Here is a 22,990-nt window from a genome sequence, read left to right on the forward strand (position 1 = left end):
AAGGCTTTTCGCCACGCCTCAATTGTCACGGTTATAGACGGAACCGTGGCAAAAGGTTAGTTGCCACGGTTATACACGGAACCGTGGCAAAAGGGGAAATATTTTATTATTATTTTTAGGAACCGTAGCAATAGGCATTGTTTTTTAGAAACCCCACCAGCAAATTAACAATCTGGCTCCACTCTCCATTTTTTTTCCCTCCCACACTCACTCTCCAATTTTTTCCAAAGCAGAGGACCCTAACCCTCGATGAGAGTGGCGAAGTCATCTTCTCCTCCTCACGCCGTCTCCGTTCTCCATCGTCGTTCACGCTAGCTGCTCGCCATCACGCCGTCTCCGTTCTCCATCGCCGTTCACGCTAGCTGCTCGCCGTCACGCCGTCTTCGTTCTCCATCGCCGTTCTCACTGCAAGACCATCCACAGGTACCTTTCTCATCTCCCTCTTGTTATGTTCCTTGCAAGATTCTAGAACAATCAAAATTATAGCAGTGATTGGTATCTCTACATGTACAATCTATGAAGTTGCAATCAGTTAAAAGAATAGTTGTCAAAATTGCAATAAGGAAAACAAAATTGAATCACGTAATTGGGGTTTCACCCTCCAATGTTTTTATGTACTTTGTTATTTATTCAATTCAGTGAATTCTCTGTATTCTCTCTTCATTTTGACTCCTGAAACAGTCTTAAGCCTGTTCCTTGCAAGATATAAATAAGTTTCATGAAATTTATCAACTAATCACATCTTTGTGGAAGGTACAGCCAAGGTATACTAGCATATTAAGTAATTAGAAGCAATAACTAAGGAAGCTCCTACAAGAACTGGTTCAGATTGCAAAGTCAGGAGTTAATAGAAGCACTCCTATATGGTCTTTTTATTACTGATAATCAAACAGATGACAAAGGAATTTGCAGTGCTTAATTGGAGAATGCTTGTACTGTGCTGGGTCTAAATCTACTGGTTTGATCTAAATATCTCATGGTTTTGGATTATGATATTTAAGATAGTGTCATAGGAATTAATGGAGCCTATAGTGTGTGTGTGTGCTGCTTGCTTCAATTGGTACCTCTGATACTTTACAGTCTATGGGATTGTCATTGGGGTCTTTCTATCAATACTTTTAGCTCTTGTACTAGTGTGCTTTGTTTCTTTCTGTCTTTTTTGTTTATTTCCATTCTGTTTATTTCCACTTTGTTGTACCGAATTTTTAGCTCACTTTGGAAGAGCATGTTTCCAAAGATTTTGACAACTATCAAAACTCCTTGCAAGATATCAAAACTCCTTGCAAGATAGTGTGTAGGTTTTTTTTATTTCAGTTCCTCACTCACTCAATACTCATTGTTCTTCTTCAAATAGGAAGTAGCAGCAGGTTGGATCAATATGCGGTCTTGGGATTTAGCTTTTATTTGGGATGTCTTTGAGCAATTTAAGTTATTGTTTTTCTCCTTGGATGGCTCTTGATCACTACTGATTTGCCTCAGAGTACTATAAGGGATTTGTTCTAACCAGAAGCTTTGTTTTGTAGTAGTATCTTGGATAGTTAAGGCTAGCAGATTCAGAAATAAGTGTTTATTTTGCTGCATTCTGTTGCTTTTGTATCTGTTCTGGTTCATTTGGACCTTTCTTTTATTTTCTCTTCTTGTATGGTCAAATTTTTTCTTCAATATGACATGTTTTATATGCTAACTACTTGCAGAGTGTTGAGTTTTATTCAATTTTGGGTCTTCCTTCAATAAGGTTTTATCTTTGGTGATATACAAATGTTATTGCGGAGCTTTTGGGCCCATTATAAGGACTTTGTTTTGCATAATGTAGTAGTTGCTGCTTTTCGGAGAATACCTAAATCTTTTTGGAATGCAAAGGAACGGTATGTTTCTCCACCCTTCCTTCATTGTGTTTTGCTATTGCGAGTGGCGAGTGCATTATTTCTCTGGATTGGCTGCTTTGCGGCCTTAGCCTTATAAAAAACCTTGTGTCTGCAGGAGTAGAGTCACCACAATAGGAGGCAGAAGCAACCTCACGGGGTTATAAATCAGAGGTTGCAGCTTACATGGCCGCCTCAACAATGACTTCTGTGGTTGCAGCAGGTGAGAGGGAAAGACATGAAACAGCAAAGGACCTACAATCACTTCATTCCTCACCTTGTGAGTGGTTTGTCTGTGATGATTTCAGCAATTACACCTGATGTTTTCTTATTCAGCTAATTCCTTAGTCACTCTTTTTTATCGAATGAGGATCCTCGCATGTTAAAAATTTCACATGTCATTATCTTATAAAATCACGTGTCTAATTGTGCGGCTCTCTGAAAATGTATGAAGCAAGGGATAGACACAACATTGCAGATGATTCTATCATGTGACATGAGAGGATCATAATATGTGAGTTGTACCTTTGAGTTATATATTGGTGAAATTTGACAAGCAATGTTGTTTCTTGCTGCAGGGTTCAGACTCAGTGGCATCTTGGCATGCAAATCTCTTCTTTGAACCCACCAAATTTGAAGTAAGGACAATTGTTCATTTATAGAGACAATACAGTCTCATTCATTTGTTCTTGAATGTGGCAGCCTCTGCTGCAGAGTACCAAGGAAAAGCTCTCACAGTTTGCCATGTTCAAGTAAGTTAGTAGGTGAACTGAGCTTGGCTATTTTCCAAGCAAGCATTGTTTTATTATTGATTGACATTTTTTGTATATTTTTTCACGGGTTGATAATATTCTGAATATCCATGATGTACCAAACATTTGGCACATTCCCCTTTTACCTAGAGTGAGTCTGTAATAAAGTTTGGTTCCATTAAGATTGACTTGCTTTGATTACTTGCTTTTTGTTTAATATTCTTGTATTTTTTCTTGCTTATGGGTTCAAACACCCCTCCCCTCCTATTTAAAATGCACTGCAATTTAAGACCAGATCAAATAAAATAAAAAAAATCTGAAAAAGGGCATATTTTGTATTACAAAATATTGCCAAAATAGAGGCACATATTGCCACGGTTCCTACCTGGACCGTGCGGTTCCTCCCTGGCCCGTGGCAATAGAGGTCATCTATTGCCACGGTTCCTCCTTGGACCGTGGCAACAGATGCCACATATTGCCACGGTTTCCCTTTTCCAACTGTGGCAATAGCGAATCAATTGCCACGGTTCGACGTTCAACCGTGGCAATTGAGCAATTGCCACGGGAGCTATTGCCACGGTTGAACCGTGGCAAAAGGGCGAGTTTAACCGTGGCGATAGGCCTTTTCTGTAGTAGTGAATGCATTGGTTTTATAAAACAACAAACATTTTAAGATATTGAAAAATGGTGCAAAACAACAAACTTTCTGGAACGGAGGGAGTAATATTTATTCAAGAATAAAAAATTGAGTAAAAACTAAAAAGTTGTCTTTTTTTTTTTAGGAATTCATGATTATGAGAGAAGCTTGATTACCACTAACGGCATAGATGAATCACATTTAATATTGTTTAAACTCAATAATTAGTTGCGTTCTAAAACCACCACAAACAACATGTGTCACTCGTGAGCCTATCGGAAAAAAAAATGTGTCACTCATGACTTGTGAGTCTGCTAAATGAGTGCATATTAACCGCGACCCTTAAGGAAGTGAGTTTAGATACAATTACACTCTTATTCTCTTCCATCTCATTTTCGTTCACTTTTTTTTTCTTTATCACCTTATTGGTTTCGATGTAGTCATGACGCACACTTATTTTCCTATTACATAATTTATCATATTTCACATTTTTCTCTTTTATTTCATGAAAGTGTGTATAAACTATTTACCTAAAGGAAATGTAACTTTATCATAAGAAAATAATATTTCACACCCTAATTCCATATAGAAATTTGAAGAGAAGAATTATATTTTGTTTACACCTTGTCATCTTACAATTCTTATAGTGATAAAAACGAAAGCTAGAGAAATGAGGATGGATGACAGTTGATGTGATAAAGATAGTAAGAGTGAAAAGAAGAAAAATTGAATGAAGATGAATTGTAAAAGAAAATGGAGTGTGAACATATTATAACATCAAAGAATTGTGCGTTTAGTTTTCATTACTCATATATGAGAGCTGTGTTGGTGACAATTTATAAGCGACTTATAATTTTAAAAGCATGTTCTGACTCGTGGTGGTGATCGGAGTTGAACCCACCAAACTTTCGCTCATTGGAAAAAAATTACTCGGGCTCGAATGTTACAATGGTTACTATATGTCATAACGTGATATTTAACATGTTAAATAATCATTTATCAGTTAATTATGGGATGGCACCACTGAATAGGGGACATAAAATATTTCAACTGAACTTCTACACATAAGTGGCGTTCCAGCTGGAATGGGAGTTGGATGCATGGATGATGGATAGACAATAGGAGTGGGGTCTTTGGTAGATATTAGGTATAATTAGACATTACTATAACCTAGTACCCATTAGTTGGGGTCACGTATTGGTTTGGTAATTGGTATGTATATCCCCATCACTTTGCGCACATTTTTTGTACATACATTTTTGTACATACATAAACCTGCCCTAACGTTGTTTTTAACAAAGGACATCATTAAAATACATAGCATGTTCATCTAATACATACTTTTAAACTCCAATATTTTATTTGGGGTCAAATTAGAGCATCTCTTCAATCCGGTTGATTTGTATATAAAACGCTGCAAACAATTGATTATTGATGTCACCTACCAGAGAATAGATGGAGTTGCCATCTGCTAGTGAAATACTGAGATTCATTCACGATGTAAATAATCAATGTAAAGGGCACATAAACAAACAATGAAGTTCAGCTGAAAAAGAATAACCCAACATTCCTCCGTTGTCGCTTTATGTAGCTTCAAGCGTGCATTGTTGCGTTAATTGAGCCCAAAATAAGGGAAGAAAGAAATGGGGACAAAAATAAAAGTCATCCAGCTGCTATTCAATTTCAGCACCAATAGCACTATAGCAGTATTGAATGCGTAATTCTTGACCAAATAAATGCTTATAGAGTCACTTATAATTATTTTCACATAGTGAACCATAGGAGATTGAGTTATAACTCAAAACTCTCTAACTCCGTCCTAGAATGCAAAAGTGAACATGTCTTTCTTTAACATCTCAATTACACAATAAATAATTCTTTTATAGAATCCGCGATCAAACCCGAACCGACACTCCCCTATTTACACGTAATATACATCATTAATCGTCCGTTATGAACCATATTGCACATTACTAGATTTATGAAAATATGATTATTGATGCAACCTATTAGTCGTCAGTTATGGCTAATGGGACATCAACCTACTTGAATTACGCTAAGGTACTAGTTTCAACTTTCAACCAATGCGAAAAGAGAGATAAATACAAAATTTCAACATTAGAGAATGCGAAAGAATTTTCGCATGAGAGAATCTTGATTCATTCAAGATTTAGAGCGAGTAGGTAGAAGAAAATCCAAATTTATTTCTTAAAAAAAACTGTATATTTATAGACAAAATGCTGACTTATTTCCAAAATTGAATGAGCCAACAAAATGCTGACATGAATGGGCCTCTGAACCCAAAAAAATGAATGGGCCAATAAAATTCTTAATACAATGCATATTTTGGGCTCACAAAAAGATGGCTAGGGGTTATTATCATCTTCAGATCTTTCCAATACAAAGATATTGCCTTTGTCATCCCTTCCTATTCTCATGGAATCATCAACATATCTATGAGATAATGGAATTAAGAAATAACTACATTTTTCATCAATATTAATATAGTTGTAAAAAATAAGTGAAGAAAAAATAGGATACGTGATTTCCAACCATCCCTCTGGATTGAAGATGCTCAATAAAAGATCATAATTTTTCCGAAACAAATTCATCAACTGTGCATGAAAGGAGGAAATTAGAGTGAAAAATCTGATTAGCCTGAAAAATGAAAATGTCATATCTGAATAGCATACCTGATCAGGAATGATTGTGGATTTTTCATAATTGATGTCAACCCTCTGTCAATATCAAGCAGTAACCAATTAACTCGTTATTCATTCAGCATCAATATGAATTCACCATAGAGAAATAAAGTAAGTGACCAAACAAGAAATGGAGCTTTAACTGTTGTGGAAGCAATCTTGAAAGAGGCCTCAATGCTAAGCTCTCCAGACAGCAAACTCAACCCTCTTGCACTGAACTTGATCACATTAACTGCTTTGCTCTCCATTTTGAAATCACATCACCAATTCTTAAACTCAGCTAGAAAAAAATATAAGCGAGTACACCATCACCGTGGTCCCTAAAAGATATCAGGTCGGTCACTTTAGTCTATGGAAATTACATTTTCCATCTCTAAAAGATGAATTTAATCCCTGAAAATGATTAAATTCATTGTCTTTTTCATCGTTCAGGGATGAAAAGGGTCATTTCCATCTTTCAAGCATTTAAGTGACGGATTCAATATTTTTTTAGGGACTAAAGTGATGATTCACTCAATAAAAACTTAAATGAATGGAAGCTATGCATAGTTTGTATCTTCTGAGGTTTGATGTTATCAAATAATTCTCAATTCAGAACAAGTCTATATCATATACAAAATTGAGAACTGCATTGTACTTGTACCTGGACTTCATCAATAGTCTGAAAAAAATCACCCAATGAGATAAAGTCTCTGAGGCCTAACTTGGTCCTCTTGGATCCCAAAATTGATATTGTACTGTAAATAAGCCTCCAGCACCCAGCCACCTTCCAACAATAGAAACATAATTATAGCATGTTTGAATCAATTTCTTTTTTCTTAGCTATGACACTCGGATATTGCTCACAGAAGCTTCTCCTCATAATTGATTTTGACTTCAGAATGATGTCCAAACATGTACTAAGAAAATCTCCAAAATGCCAATGACATGCATATAGGAAAGGATTGAAGATACCTTCTCCAGTTCCAGAGTTGGGTCTGGTGTTGGATTCTGAGATTCCAGCTGCTTCACCAAATTCTCAATTTCAATTTTCTGGGCAGATGGCATTCCAAATATCCCCCTATTGATTCCTTCAAAACATGTTTGTTTGCAAACACTTTCAATCATATTAAGCAAATGCTAAACTTACAATAGTTGAAGTGGACATTCACATACCTTCCACCGCCATGTAAAGTTCTCTTTTCTTCTGAGCAAGTGTTTCATCTTCAACTAAGCCTGAGCTTTGTTCTGCAACTTTCATTATGGTAATGGGTCTAAACCATGATGCTCTTTCACCAAATCTTGAGGTGGTGTTTATCCTTGAACAATTTCCAGCTGGGACAAAATTCTGCAGTTTCATGATATTCATGGTTCTAGAAATCAGAGGACTCACATGGGAATTTGTCATTGATGGCTGCACTCACTAACCATAAGAGACTATGAAACTATGAGAGACAGAAGGATGAAGCAGAGAAGAGAGTCATGGTGTGACCCTGCAATTTGCTCTATCTGGTTATAGATGGCCCCCAAACTTTTCGGCTGAAGGGAAACTGAGTACATGTTGTCTTTACTCTTTATGCAATGAAGGTTGTTGTGGATAGGCCTATCGAGACATGTGGTTCAGAATTCCAAAGCACAAGTTCATGGGATAGATAAGTAAATAGTCAAAATTAATTGAAATTGCGTTTAAAGTTCCTATATCAGTCAATTTGGCCCTGAATGTCAAGTAGTCAGGGGACTCAATTGACTAAGGCCCTGTTTGGAAGAGCTTATTTGAGCTTATCTGATAGCACAAGTTCTTATGCCAGTGTTTGGGAGAGTTTATGCAAACAACTTATAGTCTACCATAAGCTGTTTTGAGCTTATTTTCATAAGCTATTCAGGATAGCTTATGAAAAAGAGCTTATGCTTATCTATAGCTTATTTTCAATTTATGTCAATAAATATTTTAAAATAACTTATGAATAAGCGCTTATATCATAAGCGCTTATGATCATAAGCGCTTAATTAAGCTGTGTTTCCAAACGCGGCCTAATAGTAGAACACATATTTACGGACTAATTTAACAGGCATAACATCATTCAAACACTAATTTCCATCATTTAAGGATTAATATGTAAATTTGATATCTTTCAAAACTAGTTTGACAGTTTACTTCATTCCCATTGGTTTCTTACTAGCCCACTCAGAAACCCCACCTTCCAATATGAAAAATATTAGTGTGCAAAAGTTGAGTACCAACAATATTGCAGTAAAAAGTTTGCTGGTTAACTTTTTGAAGTTTATAAAGAAAAATCTTTGTGCAACTTAGAGTCTTCATTCCAAAGACTTCAGCAGTGTATGCCTGCAAACAATTTAAATTGATAGGAAAATCGCACATAACGTGGAGCATTAGATAGGACAAAAAAAATCTCAAGCTGCCAAGTTCATTTGCAAAGGAAAGTGCAGAACTGCAAGACATCTTTGAACCATGTGTCCTAAGATAAGAAGAATATGAAAGTTTTGCAAGGCAAAGGATGTTCAATTAAACAATCCCCAGCGTGTAAAATAAAATTTTGCAAGTCAACAAGAAGTTCCACAAGAAAAATTCACTTTTAAGTTAAAAGAGAAATAGAGAAGACTAATGCATCTACATATGCAAGAATGCTTCATATACTGCTGACTTTTACTTTGCCTTCAATTTTCCCAACTTTCATCTCAAACGAGCATGTGGACATGTACTCTTCTAGTTAACAATTCCCAAATAAGTATAGGTCAAACATATCATCATACAATCACTTACTGAGTCAAATTTTGTAAACCAAAATTTAGTAGTACAATTAGCTATGATCCACAAGCATGGTCAGCAACAGAATGTATGGATTTCTTATTTGTAAATACTATTATAACTGAGAAATAAGCTCTAGGCAGCAGGATTTGATTGGTTGGACTCCTGCTGCTTTTTCCACTGCTCTGGGGTTACAGCTTTCTTTACAGAGAGAGCATGAATCTCTTTCATTTCCTCCTCTAAGGCAGCATTCACCATTCGATGCCTATCAAGTAACCTTTTTCCTTCAAATTGTTCAGACACAATCTCGACTACAAAACTCGCACCGCACCTATAATACCCACATTGAAATTATAAGATTGCATGTTACAAAGGGAGAAGTAAGCCATGCTACAAAGCAGCACATACAAAATCTGTTTGTTGAGAAAAACTTACCCTCCAGATGTATCAATTACTTCCTGAAACACAAATTAAAAATATATATAAGAACATAAACAATTTGAAAGAAGAAAAAGGGACGAGAGCAGGTCAAATACTAATTACAGTATAATAACACCAATGAACCTAGGTATACTGTTAAACTGTTAAATGGAGGGTTAGCTTTTGAAAGACAAGCCGTAAACCCTAATAATGACCCCTTCAAGTTTATTCATTTCCATCCTTAACATTACATATAAAAGGTCACAGTTTACAAAATTCTGGGTTGTGTTTGAACAAAAAGCGCTGTGCACCAACTGTGAAAATAGGCCAAACAAGTAAACTCCAATTTTCATCCCCATCCTTGACAAGACTTTTCATGTTAGTCTCTGCACTAAAGAAGTGGTCCTTAACCTATTCTCTCCCGGTCACGTTAGCCCTTGGTAGAAGACTAATGTAAATGACAAAAGCATAGAACACAACCAATTCGTGTCTCTCTAGTTTAAGGACTAATGAAAAATCTGGCATAGGATGAGGACAAAAATGGGGGTTTGCTTTAGCCTTTAGGCCAAACCTAATGGCTTTGTAATGTGTGCTCTTCTCCTGCCAAAAAATGGGGGTTTACTGTATGCCAAATTCCAGGTAACTACATAATTCACTCTAGTTCAAAGGAAATTCCAAATTTGTTGTATAGATTCCTCAGTCATAGATAACAATAAGTATCACAAAGCACACGGGTGTTTTAGATTGAGAGAAGCCCCAGAAAGCACGTCTTATCGCACAACCAAAATAAGTATGGAATACACTAATCGTAGTAGAAGAGGGTTTATGTCAGCAGATAAGAAAATAACTCAGAACACAAAATTGTCAAGTTCATTAAACAAAGAAGTAAAATCTTAAACTTCTAGGGTTTTGAAAAATTATCCCTATTTCTCATAATAAATAAACCGCTGATTGAAGGTTGATTAATCCAGATGGCAGAACTAATGGATACAGCACAGTCACACTGGTTAAATATTATAAATAACAAATGCAGATTAGTGCCTAATATCACGAGATAAGAGAACAAATCACACTTCAAGTAGCAAATGGAGAGTGTGAGAAAACCTAGCTAGCACAGAGAGTCATATATGATGAAAACTGAAACTAAAAGCGTGGAAAGAAAGGCTTACGATATGGGAAGGATTGAGTTTGGCCTTCAAGGATGATTCAACTTGTTCCTTCGTCACACCCATCTCTCTTTCTCAGTTCTCTCTCGTCAAAACGGATATGGTAAATATATGTTATGTTCGCTCGCGTCTTCACTCCGCGTTGTTCACACGCCGATAAAGGTTTGCAGGTTAATTGCCTTGAAAGAATAAAACTCACAAGTGTCAAGTGTCTTTATCAAATATAAAAAAATTAAATTGAAATTAACATATTAAAATTCAAAATGTTTAATTTTTAATTCCTTTGAAAAATAATATACCTTTCAAATATTTAGCTTCTTGGCTCCTTGTGTTCAAGTTATTAGTCAACCAGCAAGCGAGCTTCAGCTTCTTTCGTTGAAGGATTCCCTAGCTGTGCCTTAGTTTTCTTTTTTTTTTTCTGTTGTTAATTTTCCGATGTAGCAAAAAAAAAGAAATATTTAAATTAATAATAATAATTTATATTTCGGTTGAAATAAATAATGGCTTAAATAAACTTTTGGTCATTGAAATTGTAAAGAGAATCAAATATGGTCATTGTAAAATTTTCGCATCAAATTGAGTTCCTGAAATTGTTTTTTTAATCTAATTAACTCCTTTTGCTCAATTTTGACCGGTCAACGGTCTAGTGACAAGCCTAGTCAGCTAAGGACGACCACGTTGACTTTTTCACATCAATTTTAGTCCCTTTAAAAGTATTTTAATCAATTTTAGTCCATGTTCTTCCACCTTCATCTTCTTCCTCTTCCACTTTCTTCCTCTTCCTCCATAACTCAAAACATTTAGGGTGAATTAGTTGTGAAAGAAGCATAATATAGATTCAAAACATTTGAGAATAATATTTGAAAATTAATATTTAGGGTGCATCTTGCAACAGGTTCCCTTTCATTTGGATTAGTTATCCATATTTTTTCCTTTCATCTTGGTGTCTTTTAAAAAAAATAAAAATAGAACAAAGAGAAAGCGCAACACTATGGCGTCGGTAACCTACTGAGGAGATCAGCAAAGGCTCACTGCTTAGAAGGTATGTAGAGGATCTTTTTTAAGGAGGGTTGTCTACAATTAAGATTTTTTTGGATCAAGAGAGATTTAAATCCTTGAGAAGGTGAGAGTTAAATTCAGAATCTGAAACTGGTTGTGTCAATTTTGAACTTGGGTGCCTCTATCTCCTTTGAGGGCAACACTAATCTTTTTTGAAAAATTGGGCAAACATGCCAACCAAGGACCTTTTTGGGTTGGAACCTGTATCTTTGTCCTTACCATCTAACTTGCCTACAACTAATTCAACATCTTATTTACACCAACTATATCAAGCTAATTAAGAGAACAACATTGATGAACACTTAGTTGAAGGCCCAAGAGTCAATCATGTTGCTCCAACATATGAAGTAGTACAACAGAAGAACTCCAACAACACGATCTAGCTAGTCAACAAGAACTGGAAGCATCAAGCAAGCTTCAAATGATCTGACCTTATACACATGTCACATGTGCATCCCGTCGATAATCTATTCATAGTCATCACTGTTTTCTTGCAATAGCACATGCTTTGAAAAGACACAGGCCTTCAGTAAGCAATCCAAAGATCTAACCTCAGCACAGTTATCAATTTTTTTAATCTGGTTTAGAGTTTAGACTAAACTTAATTGTGAGGTTGATCTGAATAGATGATGGCCCCAGATTCAGCATGACATCTTTCTTTGCCAGCTACTGGGCTCACCCATCTTGCTTCTAAATTCTTAAACAAATTCTCCAGTATCCCTCTCCAATTATGTGTAACACTGATAGCATTAGACCTCAAAGAAAGTAAAGGCTTAGCTACATGAAAATGTAAATGGTATCAACTCACATACATTTCCAGCAGTACCAGCAGCTTCTGTTATTCATGTAAGTTTTAGAGCAGCTTAAATAAAGCAATGCATTCATTAAAAAGTCATACAAATCTTGATTGTTCATAGAAAACCCCTTCTATCCAGTGCCTCGTTAACAAATAATTTATTGAACTAGGAACTTATTCAGTTACGAATTAATCGTTCATTATACAGATCTTGCAGAGCCCATCGCATTCGGTGAATGCAAATTCAATAAGAGATTTATTTTGTTCAACTCTGATCTGAAGAATACACTAAGATATTAATTTGACAAACAAGATCACATTCAATGACAAACATGCAAATCGTTTGCTCAACATTCAAATCACACAAGTATACCAGCAAACTAAACTAGGGCAAAATGAAAAAGCGACATCAAGCATTGAAATGGGAATTGGGGAATTTTGAACGAACTAAGCCCTCTCGCCTCTGATTCTCCTAGCGAGTTGAATGTCCTTAGGCATAATGGTGACTCTCTTGGCGTGAATGGCACAGAGATTGGTATCTTCAAACAATCCAACAAGGTAAGCCTCCGCTGCTTCCTGAAGCGCCGAGACAGCACTGCTCTGAAACCTGAGATCCGTCTTGAAATCCTGAGCGATCTCACGAACCAATCGCTGGAACGGAAGCTTCCGGATCAGAAGCTCAGTACTCTTCTGATACTTCCTGATCTCCCTCAGAGCAACAGTTCCAGGCCTGAACCTGTGTGGCTTCTTCACTCCTCCGGTTGCCGGAGCTGACTTCCTCGCCGCCTTTGTCGCCAGCTGCTTCCGGGGAGCCTTGCCGCCGGTGGACTTCCTCGCTGTTTGCTTGGTACGGGCCATCGAGAAGAATCTGGAAAGAGCGAAAAAGAACGATTGAAAAGAAGTGATTGAGATAGGGTTTCTGAATTGTGGTGATGGAAATGGGAGTGAAAGGGAGTGTATTTATAGGGAGAAGAGAAGAAATTGAAATGAAATTTTGGAGGGTGCGATTTTGGATTTCACGATCCGCGTGAGAGTGAATCGACGGTTGAGATTGGTTTGTGATACGACGCACGGATTCAAGGCTTTTGTTTGGCGCCAGCATCATTGTGTGTTGCGCATTTTTGAATTTTCACCAAATTTTTGTTTAGTGCAAAACAGCAAAAGGGTCCCGCGCGCGCTTTCCTCTAACTTTGTGGTAATGGTTGGCCAAATTTGTTTGTTCAATTGGAGTGAAATTGCATTTCGGTCCTTATGATTATAGAGTTGTTTAATTTTAGTCATCGTCTGAACAAATGATCACTTGTTTGGTGAGCTTTTACGGTATAACTACATCACATGTCACGTCACATGGAAAATGATGTATTTAGTGGCGTGTTATTAGAGACTAAACTTACAAATTTTAGAGAGTCTAAAAACTTATTTAGCGTAGAAATTTAAATTTTCTCTTTTTTCTCCTCCATATAAGCTATTTTTCCCCACCATAACCACCGACATGCAAGCTTCAATTTTGGTCACAACCCATAAAAAATATATGCTTACTTTTAATGTCATTTTTTTCTAAGAAAATTAAAAACTAATCTTCCTCTGCCAAGATCCAAAGTAAATGCTTTGTGCCCCTTCTACCACATGGAGCCTAGACTGAGTGTCTTTCGCAGTATGGATTACATTCTGCATGGAGGTCAATAAGGGTATTGTGTTGTAGATCATATTTCCCATGGCATTGATATTGTATAAGCAGATTCACCTTGTTTTCAAGGATAGGATGCTCTCGATCGCTCATGTTCTAGCTTTTGAGGAGGAAAACTTAGATGGTGCCACACCAATTTTACATGAATCGCAGAGCATGAACACAGGTTGGTTCTACCGAGCATAGTTAAAATCAACTTGGATGCTTCTTTTAAGCAAAAACGTCCGGATTTGTTGCACTAAATGGCGAGGGTAACGTATTGGCCTCTGCTACAAGTTGGTCAAAAGACATTTGCTCTCCTTTGTTGAGACAATGTGACATGCTGTTTTAAATGGGCAATGAAATTAGCTTCTTATCTTTGCTTTACGGATGTTATTTCTAAGACAGATTGCTTGCTACTATCAAAGGCTTGGGACTCAAAACTGAATGATCTATCAAATTCGTAATTAATCCAGGACTACATTGTCATCTCTGCCAGACTTTCATCTTGTCATCTAGGCTATGTGAAGAGGAAATAGTAATGTCATTGCAGATGCTTTGTCTAGGAAAACTTCACATTGGTTTGATTTAATGTATTCCCTTTTAACCGTAAAAAAAATATAAAGCAATGTACCGGTTCATTAGATGGACTTATGCCACCCATCACAAGTATCTCAATTTCTTTGGAGACAGTAATTCATTCATCATATATAAACTGCAGTATGAATTTTCGAGCAAGGACGGATAATAATATAAAATTTCTTGATACAAATAGCTATTAACACTAATGTTCATTGGGAAAAATACTTCAAATTTAGACTTTAAAAATACATAAAGAAAAGAGGGAAAAAGAGATCATCACAATCACTCCCTCTGCGAACAACCTACTAAGAAGGAATGGATGAGCCACGGATAGCCCAACTCATGAAATGCATCTCTCAACCCTCTGCCCGCCATACTTCATCATCTCTGATCTGTGGCAACACCGATAACATGACATGACACAGACACCAAAAAGCAACTGGAGCATAAAACATCTCACCATTTAAGCATCTTTTGGACTTAGAAACATTTCCTGTGGACAATGGATGGACCAGACTCATCATATTCACCCTTAGATATCCACATCTGCAAAACAAAAATGTTTTAGAGTTCAATATACATGGCATACTTGGAAGAAGTAAGAGCTAAGTAATTAATGATACAACAATCACCTGCTGGAAGGTGCTGAGGGATGCAAGGATTGATCCTCCGATCCAGACACTGTACTTTCTCTCTGGTGGAGCCACAACCTTGATCTTCATGCTGCTAGGAGCAAGGGCAGTGATCTCCTTGCTCATCCTGTCTGCAATACCAGGGAACATAGTTGAACCACCACTAAGAACAATGTTTCCATATAGATCCTTTCTGATATCCACATCACACTTCATGATAGAGTTGTAGGTGGTCTCATGAATTCCAGCAGACTCCATTCCAATCATAGATGGCTGGAAAAGAACTTCAGGGCAACGGAACCTCTCAGCTCCAATTGTGATAACTTGCCCATCAGGAAGCTCATAGTTCTTCTCAATTGAAGAACTGCTCTTAGCAGTCTCAAGTTCTTGCTCATAATCTAGAGCAACGTATGCAAGCTTCTCCTTAATGTCACGAACAATTTCTCGCTCAGCAGAGGTGGTGAACATATACCCTCTCTCAGTGAGGATCTTCATCAAAGAATCAGTTAGATCACGACCGGCAAGATCCAAACGAAGAATGGCATGGGGGAGCGCATACCCCTCATAGATTGGTACAGTGTGACTCACACCATCACCAGAGTCCAAAACAATACCTGTTGTAAAAGGTATTAATTAGCTCAGGGAACGAATGCTATGATAATAAAGAATGAATTAAGAAAAATGGTAATAAACAAACCTGTTGTGCGACCACTTGCATACAGGGAGAGGACAGCCTGGATAGCAACATACATGGCAGGCACATTGAAGGTCTCAAACATGATCTGGGTCATCTTCTCTCTGTTGGCCTTTGGGTTGAGAGGAGCCTCCGTGAGAAGCACCGGGTGCTCTTCGGGAGCAACACGAAGCTCATTGTAAAATGTGTGATGCCAGATCTTCTCCATGTCATCCCAGTTGCTAACAATACCATGCTCAATGGGGTACTTCAGAGTAAGAATACCTCTTTTTGACTGGGCTTCATCACCTACATAGGAATCCTTCTGACCCATCCCAACCATCACACCAGTATGTCGAGGCCGGCCAACAATACTGGGAAACACCGCCCTGGGAGCATCATCACCAGCAAACCCCGCCTGTACCAAGTGAAAATCGACGGTTCAGTAACCAAGACCCGCAGATGCACATGCATATAAGAACGCAAACCTACTAAGTACTAACCTTAACCATTCCAGTTCCATTGTCGCAAACAAGGGGTTGAATATCCTCAGCATCAGCCATCGTTTACGAACCTGCAGAAGCCATGTAGTGACATGAAATATACACCACCAGTACCAACAAGATTCTATAACAATTCTAAAGACCTAGATTTACAAAAAAAGAATATGGGTTTTAAATCATAAACAGCAAAAGTACATAATACAAAACACACAATAACAAGAAGAATGCAGGGAAATTAAACAATTCAGTACTTGCAAGTTGTTGCAGTAGTACTTAATTAATCACTAGAAGGAATAAAAAGAACAATGCAGGGTAAACAAAATTAATAAAGAAATGAGTCAATCCTCTACATTTTTTAATATCCAACTCCTAAAAAATTATAAATTATAGAATAATTACTGCAAAACCCTGACTGAGGAATGTGAATTATTCTTGAATACCAAAACAAATCAGAGATTCTCACATGAACTACAGATCGGAGCATAAAGCTGATCAACAAGCATGTTGCAGGAAACGATCGCAAGCAAAACAAACAGTCAAGCTAGTCAAGATCGATGATCTCAAGTATAGTAGATCAGAATCAGACAGTGAGATTTATGCAATTATAATCACCAAATCATAGATCAACTACATACAATCCCTAATCTAAGTTCATTTCAGCAATCGAGTAACATGAATCGAAATTCTGAGTTAAAAATGGAAAATCTAGACACAGTTCTACTTAGGTAAGATTTATCCCAAAAGGAAAACCTCATTCAGAGAAAGGGAAAAGGGAAATTGAAGTGTGATTTTGGAACTACAATGCAAGAGAAAAATGGCATTTATGAGAGGAGAAGTGAGATCTAAGAGAGGAAGTTACCTTGAATTGGAGAGAAAACGAAGAAGCAAAACGAAACTCGAAGAAGAAAATGGAGAATGGAAGTTGTCAGAAGTGAAGCGGTGGGTATATATATGGAGAAGAGTAGGGTGTGTTGCTGTGTGTGTGCGTGTAGTGTAATGTAAGAGTAAATGGATTTTTACTGAGGAGAGAAAGACAAGGGTCAACAATGGTAATGTAACTATCAACATTTTACTCTTGGGTTTGAAAGTATTTGAAATTTTGAAGATAATTTTTTTTGAGAAGTCAAATTACTTATATTAGTGATTATTAATTGAGGTGTTTATAGGTTTACATGGAAATGTGAGACTAAGAAAATATTATAGGAGAAAGGATTCCATGGGTTATTTAGGGGAGCGATTTGACATGGGTTTAAGGCCCATACCCACTGGCCTACCCATTGGCCCAATATTTGATATTTGACCCGGAAACCCCACGTTTATTAAATGGGTGTATTAGTACAAAACACAATAATTGAGTGTCTCAATTTATGTTTTTGAAATATTTACATTTTTATTATGATCGTGCATTCATTACTTTCATTATTAGTATCTCAATATGACTCAGTACAATATCGTATTTTTCCGTGCAACGCAGGGGTACAAATTAAGGTTTGTTGTACTTTTTTTGGTGCATAGGAAAATTAACGTTTGTTGTATTGTACGAACATGTATTAATTTTTTTTTCTGAGTAAATTATTCAATTTACGTATTGGAAATTTTTCTATTAAACAACATAACTAACACGTAAGATACATACTATCATGTTTTCTTAAAAACAAGATGCATACTATCACAATTTAAATCAATTTAAATTAATTAATACATATAAAAAAAATGAACAGCTTAAAATTTCCGTGCAACGCACGGGTCATCACACTAGTCAAGGGTCAATGTTCTATTATCTCACCGACGATGAGGATCAACAACGTAGACGTCAAATGTTTTTCCGCCAAGATCTCTAAGGATTAAGTCACGTCAAAAAACTTAGGAAGATTAAGTCTTCATAACAAATTGAGCTATATATATGTGATAAGTATTAAACTTCCCATGTTTTTCACATTCAAAGAACTTATAATCTTATATGACTTGTGTGCTTCAATTATCTATCTATGAACCCTCATTTTACTAGTTTAGTAAATATTTAAGTTTAGGTTGAATTATATGTTAATTTATGTTCTTATCCCATATTTTGATGTAGGGATGAGTTCAATATGAAGATTTACTTGAAGAATACTTGAATCATGAAAAGACATTAAAAAATTGTGTTTGGATAGTTTGAAGTTCGCCCAAACGAGGTTCAAATAGTAAGTGAGGGAACTCTTGACTCAAAGGCTAGCGAACCTAAAACAGAAAGAACAAGAAAACTTCACTTGAGCAACCATTTTGAACATGTTATTTGTATCACTAGGATAAAAAAATGTTAATTAATGATGTAGGATCCCAACAACTAACAATAAAACCCTTTATCAATAGCACCTAAAAATTGAACAATTTTGCATGTAACAAATGTTGGCACAACACTATAAAGACAAGATTGCGCTACGAGAATCAAATGCTCAATTTATACTTCAGGACTATGTTAGTGACATTATTTGTTTGACATAGTTTTCCTTTTTCAAATAAAAGAATTATATTGCTGGGATTACCTTTCATACTTGTACGCGCTGTATTATATGAATCAAGAACCGTAGAGGGGGAAATCAAGTGAATTCCAAGCAAAGATTTAATTATGAGTCTTCTCTCTTCGCTTGAGTATAACTCTTCCCATGTACAGTATTGTATATGTTAGGTGAAGCTTTATTAGCGGGTGGTATATGGTGGTCACTTGTGGCTATATCTAGTCATCATTTAATTTTATCTACCACTCAATATTAATTAGTAGCATTCAAAAGATAATTTGGAAAGGAAAATCACTTGATATCAGATGATCAATAGGACATGATTCACCAAACCTTTCCAACTTCCAAGCATACTTTATTATCTCAATGCACGCCACATGTCTGCATTACTACAAGATGTTCGTATTCGCTTCAAAATAAAAAGTGAACTAACACTTTTTTTGTAGACTGGAATAAAATGTCGTTCACATTGCACTTAACTAGTATTGAAGAACATAGAGTTAGTTACATTCTCACTGGCTTTATGTAGGAAGGAGCATTTGGTGTTACCTTTGTAATTTGTATCTTCGCGGCCAAGCACCACTTCAGTTAATGCGTTTGTTAGACTTTTTGGTGGGATTCTGATCGATCAGGTAGAGAGATCGACTATCTCCTCAATGCAATGATGAAAATATCATTCTTTGTTGAATTAAGATACTTATCATGAACCCAAAAGAAGGAATCAACGGGATTTGTACTTTTAATACTAGGCACTCCAAACTTTTCTATAAACAAAAGGCTTACATCAAGATATAAAGTCGATCTAGCCTGATAGCCTCTACAGGCTTCTAAAAATGTCAGAAGAAACAAAGCAAGTGAGGACACTATCTCTCAAGCTTCAGAGTCAAGCAAAGTAGTAGCAAAGAAAAAATCAAGCATCTTGTGTTAGAGAAGTATGACAGTAAAGTAAATGAATGGCTAGGAGTTAACAAGAACGCATAAGAATCCAACAACCTATGAATCCAATCAATTTGTGATGAATAGGATGATATTGGACAAGTGAAGGCTAGAGTGTCGACATGTTTTTTTGGCTTGTTGCAACTTGCAACTCTGCTTGATGCCCCTCATCTTTTACTTTTTGCAAGCATGGGAGGGACCATTAGCTTTGGGGAATACCCAGTCCCCACTCCATTTTTAAAATGCCACCAATCTTGCTGCATTCTATGTCACGAGTTCAGGACGCTCTGCATCCACTCAGGGTATATTGAGCGCATATTTGAAAATTCTTATTGATTTTGAAGTCAAAATCAATTATATGGGGAGAAACTTTTCTAAGCAGCTTCTAGATAACATAATTGACTATGGAAAGAAAAAGAAACTGATCCGAAATGCTAAGATTCAGGGTTCATATCACTTTGCAAGGCATACATACAAATATGCTAATGTACTATTATGCAGAACTAATTAGCTATAGAGAAGTTTTACAAGGTTTTATGTCTGACTTGTTAAAGCTTTATATTGTCATTCAACAGATGTACTTTAAAATATGTTTACTTCATTTTGATGTGTAATGTGTGTATGATATGATACAAGCGACTAGTTAGTATATTTAGAGAAGGTTGATGCAATTTCAAGGGAACTGAAGGTACCGAATCTAATTTATTTTTTTACAGCCAATGCTAATGATCATAAAAGCAGAACAGAAAAATAAGGTGTTGTAAACACTAAACAAGTTTGGCACATGAAAATGTTGTCCCTTTCACCATTTCCAGAAAACATTAGAACCACAGTTGTATTTGTCCTTTCCTTCACATTCAAGTTCCAAATCATCACTAATAAAAGGCACTTTCTGCAAAGATAAAAAAACAAGTGTGGAAAAAAGAATGAATTAGAGTCCGGGTATAACTAAGTGCAAAAAAAGCCTTTGAGAAAGCAAATAACAGAGGCTATATTATGCATACCTTTTGCTTGGCTAGATCTTGGCAACCAGTGAAGTTTTCAGGGAACTTGCAAGTCCCAAATTGAACAGTGTATGCTCTTGCAAAATTTGCCCCACTTGTAGCTAACCTCTTCTTGTCATTCAGTTCCTGAATATAGCAATTATCAAATTACACAAGAAAAAGTTACATTATAGTGATACCAATATTGAACATGTGCAATTAACATTAATGATACCTAGACAAGAAATAGTGCAGACACCCCATATACCAATTTGGATCCTTTGCAACATGATGACAAGTGTTTAAAACTTTTGACCAGTTCAACTTTGTACTAATCAATCAAACCATTTAAATTAAGAATTAAAAACCAAGAACTTGTAACAGAGAATCCATGTTGCCCTACGTACACCTTATTTTTCTCCTGTGTCTATTAGGTGTATGCACTATTTAAATATCTACGAATTAGAGATATTGAATGGAATACCTTGTTGGCCTTGCTCTTTTCAAGGTATTGTTCAATGACACCAGCATTGGCAGGAGAATTTGAAGCTGCAGCTGTGAAAAAGGTAGCTGCCAAGAAAACAAGGGCACCTCTCCTTCCATCACTTGCCTGTGCCTTGATCACAGGCAATTTGTGAGAAGAGACATTTGGTGGTAATGCAACTGAAGGCATGGAAGTGAGCTTTGCATTGAGGTCAGAGCATCCTGCATAGCTACAAGCCAGGACACTAGAGTTCATGGCAGCCATTGGTGCAAGTTTTGTGATTTTTTTAATCAAAGTTGAAAAGTTAAACTCTGATATGGAATGCTTTTTCTCAGTGGTTACTTTTTAAAAAAAATTGTTTGTTCTATTGTTTGTGGTAGGAGTGTGGATAAGGTGAGATTGCATCATTCCACATTTGGCAACCCTTGCCTACATGGCTACACGTTATTTTTAGGACACTTTGAGTTTGTATGGTGAATATTACATTAGGTCCACCTTTTTTAGAACAAAGTAAAATATAAGAAGCACTATCTCGTAATGTTATGATTTGAATGCAGCAAGAAAAAAGACTCCAAAGTTGTTTAAAACAAAAACTAGTGTTGAGACTTGAGAGGAGAAACTAGTGCTTTGAGTGGGAGAAACAAAAGACAAGAAACTTACAGCTAAAAAAGCAATGGTGATTATCCTAATCAAAGGTAGGAGTTCTTCTGCAGCAAAGTTTTTTTTATTAGATTAAGCTCTCAATTTTTTCAGTGAAAATATTCTTCTTCTTTTTTGTGAATGATGTAGATATGATAGATCGAAGCCCAAATAGGCAAAAAGCGATAGAATTGAACAAGGCCCATTGATGTGCAATACTAGCCTGCTCGCTAAACAAAATGGCTAGCACTACTTAAAAAAACGAAATCAGTTCAGTGACGGACAAATTTCGTCACAAATCAGTTCAATGTAGAGGTTTCCATCAATTTAATTTGTGTATATATTAATAAGACGTTCTTTTTTTTTTTTTTATCTAGCTTACAATTTATTAATAGTAGACCCTTTACCTTTTCTCTTTTGATGTTATTTAGGGTACATCCCTACAAAGCTACTAAGCCTACCTAGCCTTTAAGACACAACTCATTTGCATAATACTAGGATCTTGTAATGGGGATAAAAAAAGGAACCATTTCAGGTGTGAATTATTGGCGCATTTTAATCTGGACTTGCTTTTTCCCTTCTCTCTTTCTTCTATCATATGCATTTGTTTATGTTTTTGTGTCTGGCTTTCCAGGGTTTTTGGTTTTCTTTCCCTCTCTTATTAGCTCTTTACAGTCCGTAACTTCCAATCATAATATCATATTCTCATCACATTTCGCTTTAAGGATGATAATGGCCTACCAGCGTCCTGCGCACACACATTATTATGCTGCAACCATAACTTATGCAAATCAAACTTCAGTCAGTGTGGTTAGTGGCAATATTATGAGACACTTTATGGGAATACTATGTTACTACGTTATGTATATTTCCCTTTTAGTTTACTAATTTCATTGGAATTGAAATTCATTAGTGGGTTTCTGCCTCAGCTTCCATTCATTGTATTGCATGCTAGCTCCATTGAAGATTTGAAGGGATAAATAAAGGACAACACTTTTTGTGATTTTGTTTTCTCTTTTTATCCCTCCTTTTCCTTGGAATCTCTAGGCTTTCATCAACAATATATTCACATGACACTTGAATGTGTGAGCACCGAGCAAATGTAATAATTCGGATGGAAGTGGTTGTCTTTCTTATTTTATTACTCATTATTACTCACAATTATAACTTTATCTGATCCAACACTTTTCATCCTTTTTTATAGCTCTAATTTTTAATAGTCTATCAATAATTTTTTCAATCTTTAAAATTTGA

General features: G+C 36.3%; 5 protein-coding genes and 1 long non-coding RNA gene across 7 annotated transcripts; 1 reads left to right on the forward strand and 5 right to left on the reverse strand.

Moving 5' to 3' along the window:
• The first annotated feature begins 165 nt into the window (after window positions 1–165).
• On the forward strand, window positions 166–2,796 carry LOC130709949 (uncharacterized). The gene is made up of 4 exons (XR_009010239.1): window positions 166–423; window positions 1,814–1,865; window positions 1,981–2,142; window positions 2,441–2,796. It is a non-coding gene; the product is annotated as an uncharacterized LOC130709949 (long non-coding RNA).
• Window positions 2,797–5,417: 2,621 nt separating this feature from the next.
• LOC130711367 (fibrillin protein 5 homolog) lies at window positions 5,418–7,572 on the reverse strand. Of its 2 annotated transcripts, none has more exons than XM_057560949.1 (7): window positions 7,109–7,572; window positions 6,908–7,023; window positions 6,597–6,719; window positions 6,079–6,195; window positions 5,945–5,989; window positions 5,793–5,866; window positions 5,418–5,705 (listed from the first exon to the last, which is right to left on the reverse strand). In XM_057560949.1, exons 1-7 carry the CDS (start codon window positions 7,338–7,340, stop codon window positions 5,618–5,620), a joined length of 795 nt encoding a protein of 264 aa, XP_057416932.1. In that variant the 5' UTR covers window positions 7,341–7,572; the 3' UTR covers window positions 5,418–5,617. The 2 variants fall into 2 exon arrangements, with proteins under 2 accessions (XP_057416932.1, XP_057416933.1); XM_057560950.1 differs by having other exon boundaries at window positions 5,420–5,705; window positions 6,097–6,195; window positions 7,109–7,564.
• Window positions 7,573–8,655: 1,083 nt separating this feature from the next.
• Window positions 8,656–10,452, reverse strand: LOC130711368 (protein BOLA2). Its single transcript, XM_057560951.1, has 3 exons — window positions 10,289–10,452; window positions 9,135–9,157; window positions 8,656–9,030 (listed from the first exon to the last, which is right to left on the reverse strand). Exons 1-3 carry the CDS (start codon window positions 10,349–10,351, stop codon window positions 8,835–8,837), a joined length of 282 nt encoding a protein of 93 aa, XP_057416934.1. The 5' UTR covers window positions 10,352–10,452; the 3' UTR covers window positions 8,656–8,834.
• A 1,916-nt stretch (window positions 10,453–12,368) lies between these two features.
• On the reverse strand, window positions 12,369–13,081 carry LOC130713747 (histone H3.2). Its single transcript, XM_057563540.1, has one exon. The coding sequence runs from the start codon at window positions 12,996–12,998 to the stop codon at window positions 12,588–12,590; it is 411 nt and encodes a 136-aa protein (XP_057419523.1). The 5' UTR covers window positions 12,999–13,081; the 3' UTR covers window positions 12,369–12,587.
• A 1,468-nt stretch (window positions 13,082–14,549) lies between these two features.
• Window positions 14,550–17,197, reverse strand: LOC130710936 (actin-7). Its single transcript, XM_057560330.1, has 5 exons — window positions 17,056–17,197; window positions 16,197–16,267; window positions 15,718–16,111; window positions 15,021–15,634; window positions 14,550–14,934 (listed from the first exon to the last, which is right to left on the reverse strand). The coding sequence occupies exons 2-5, from the start codon at window positions 16,254–16,256 to the stop codon at window positions 14,869–14,871; spliced, it is 1,134 nt and encodes a 377-aa protein (XP_057416313.1). The 5' UTR covers window positions 16,257–16,267; window positions 17,056–17,197; the 3' UTR covers window positions 14,550–14,868.
• A 3,060-nt stretch (window positions 17,198–20,257) lies between these two features.
• On the reverse strand, window positions 20,258–21,430 carry LOC130713856 (photosystem I reaction center subunit N, chloroplastic-like). The gene is made up of 3 exons (XM_057563673.1): window positions 21,098–21,430; window positions 20,635–20,760; window positions 20,258–20,522 (listed from the first exon to the last, which is right to left on the reverse strand). The coding sequence occupies exons 1-3, from the start codon at window positions 21,359–21,361 to the stop codon at window positions 20,433–20,435; spliced, it is 480 nt and encodes a 159-aa protein (XP_057419656.1). The 5' UTR covers window positions 21,362–21,430; the 3' UTR covers window positions 20,258–20,432.
• Between the last annotated feature and the right edge of the window lie 1,560 nt (window positions 21,431–22,990).

Source organism: Lotus japonicus, chromosome 4, assembly GCF_012489685.1.
Source record: "Lotus japonicus ecotype B-129 chromosome 4, LjGifu_v1.2".
NCBI lineage: Eukaryota > Viridiplantae > Streptophyta > Magnoliopsida > Fabales > Fabaceae > Lotus > Lotus japonicus.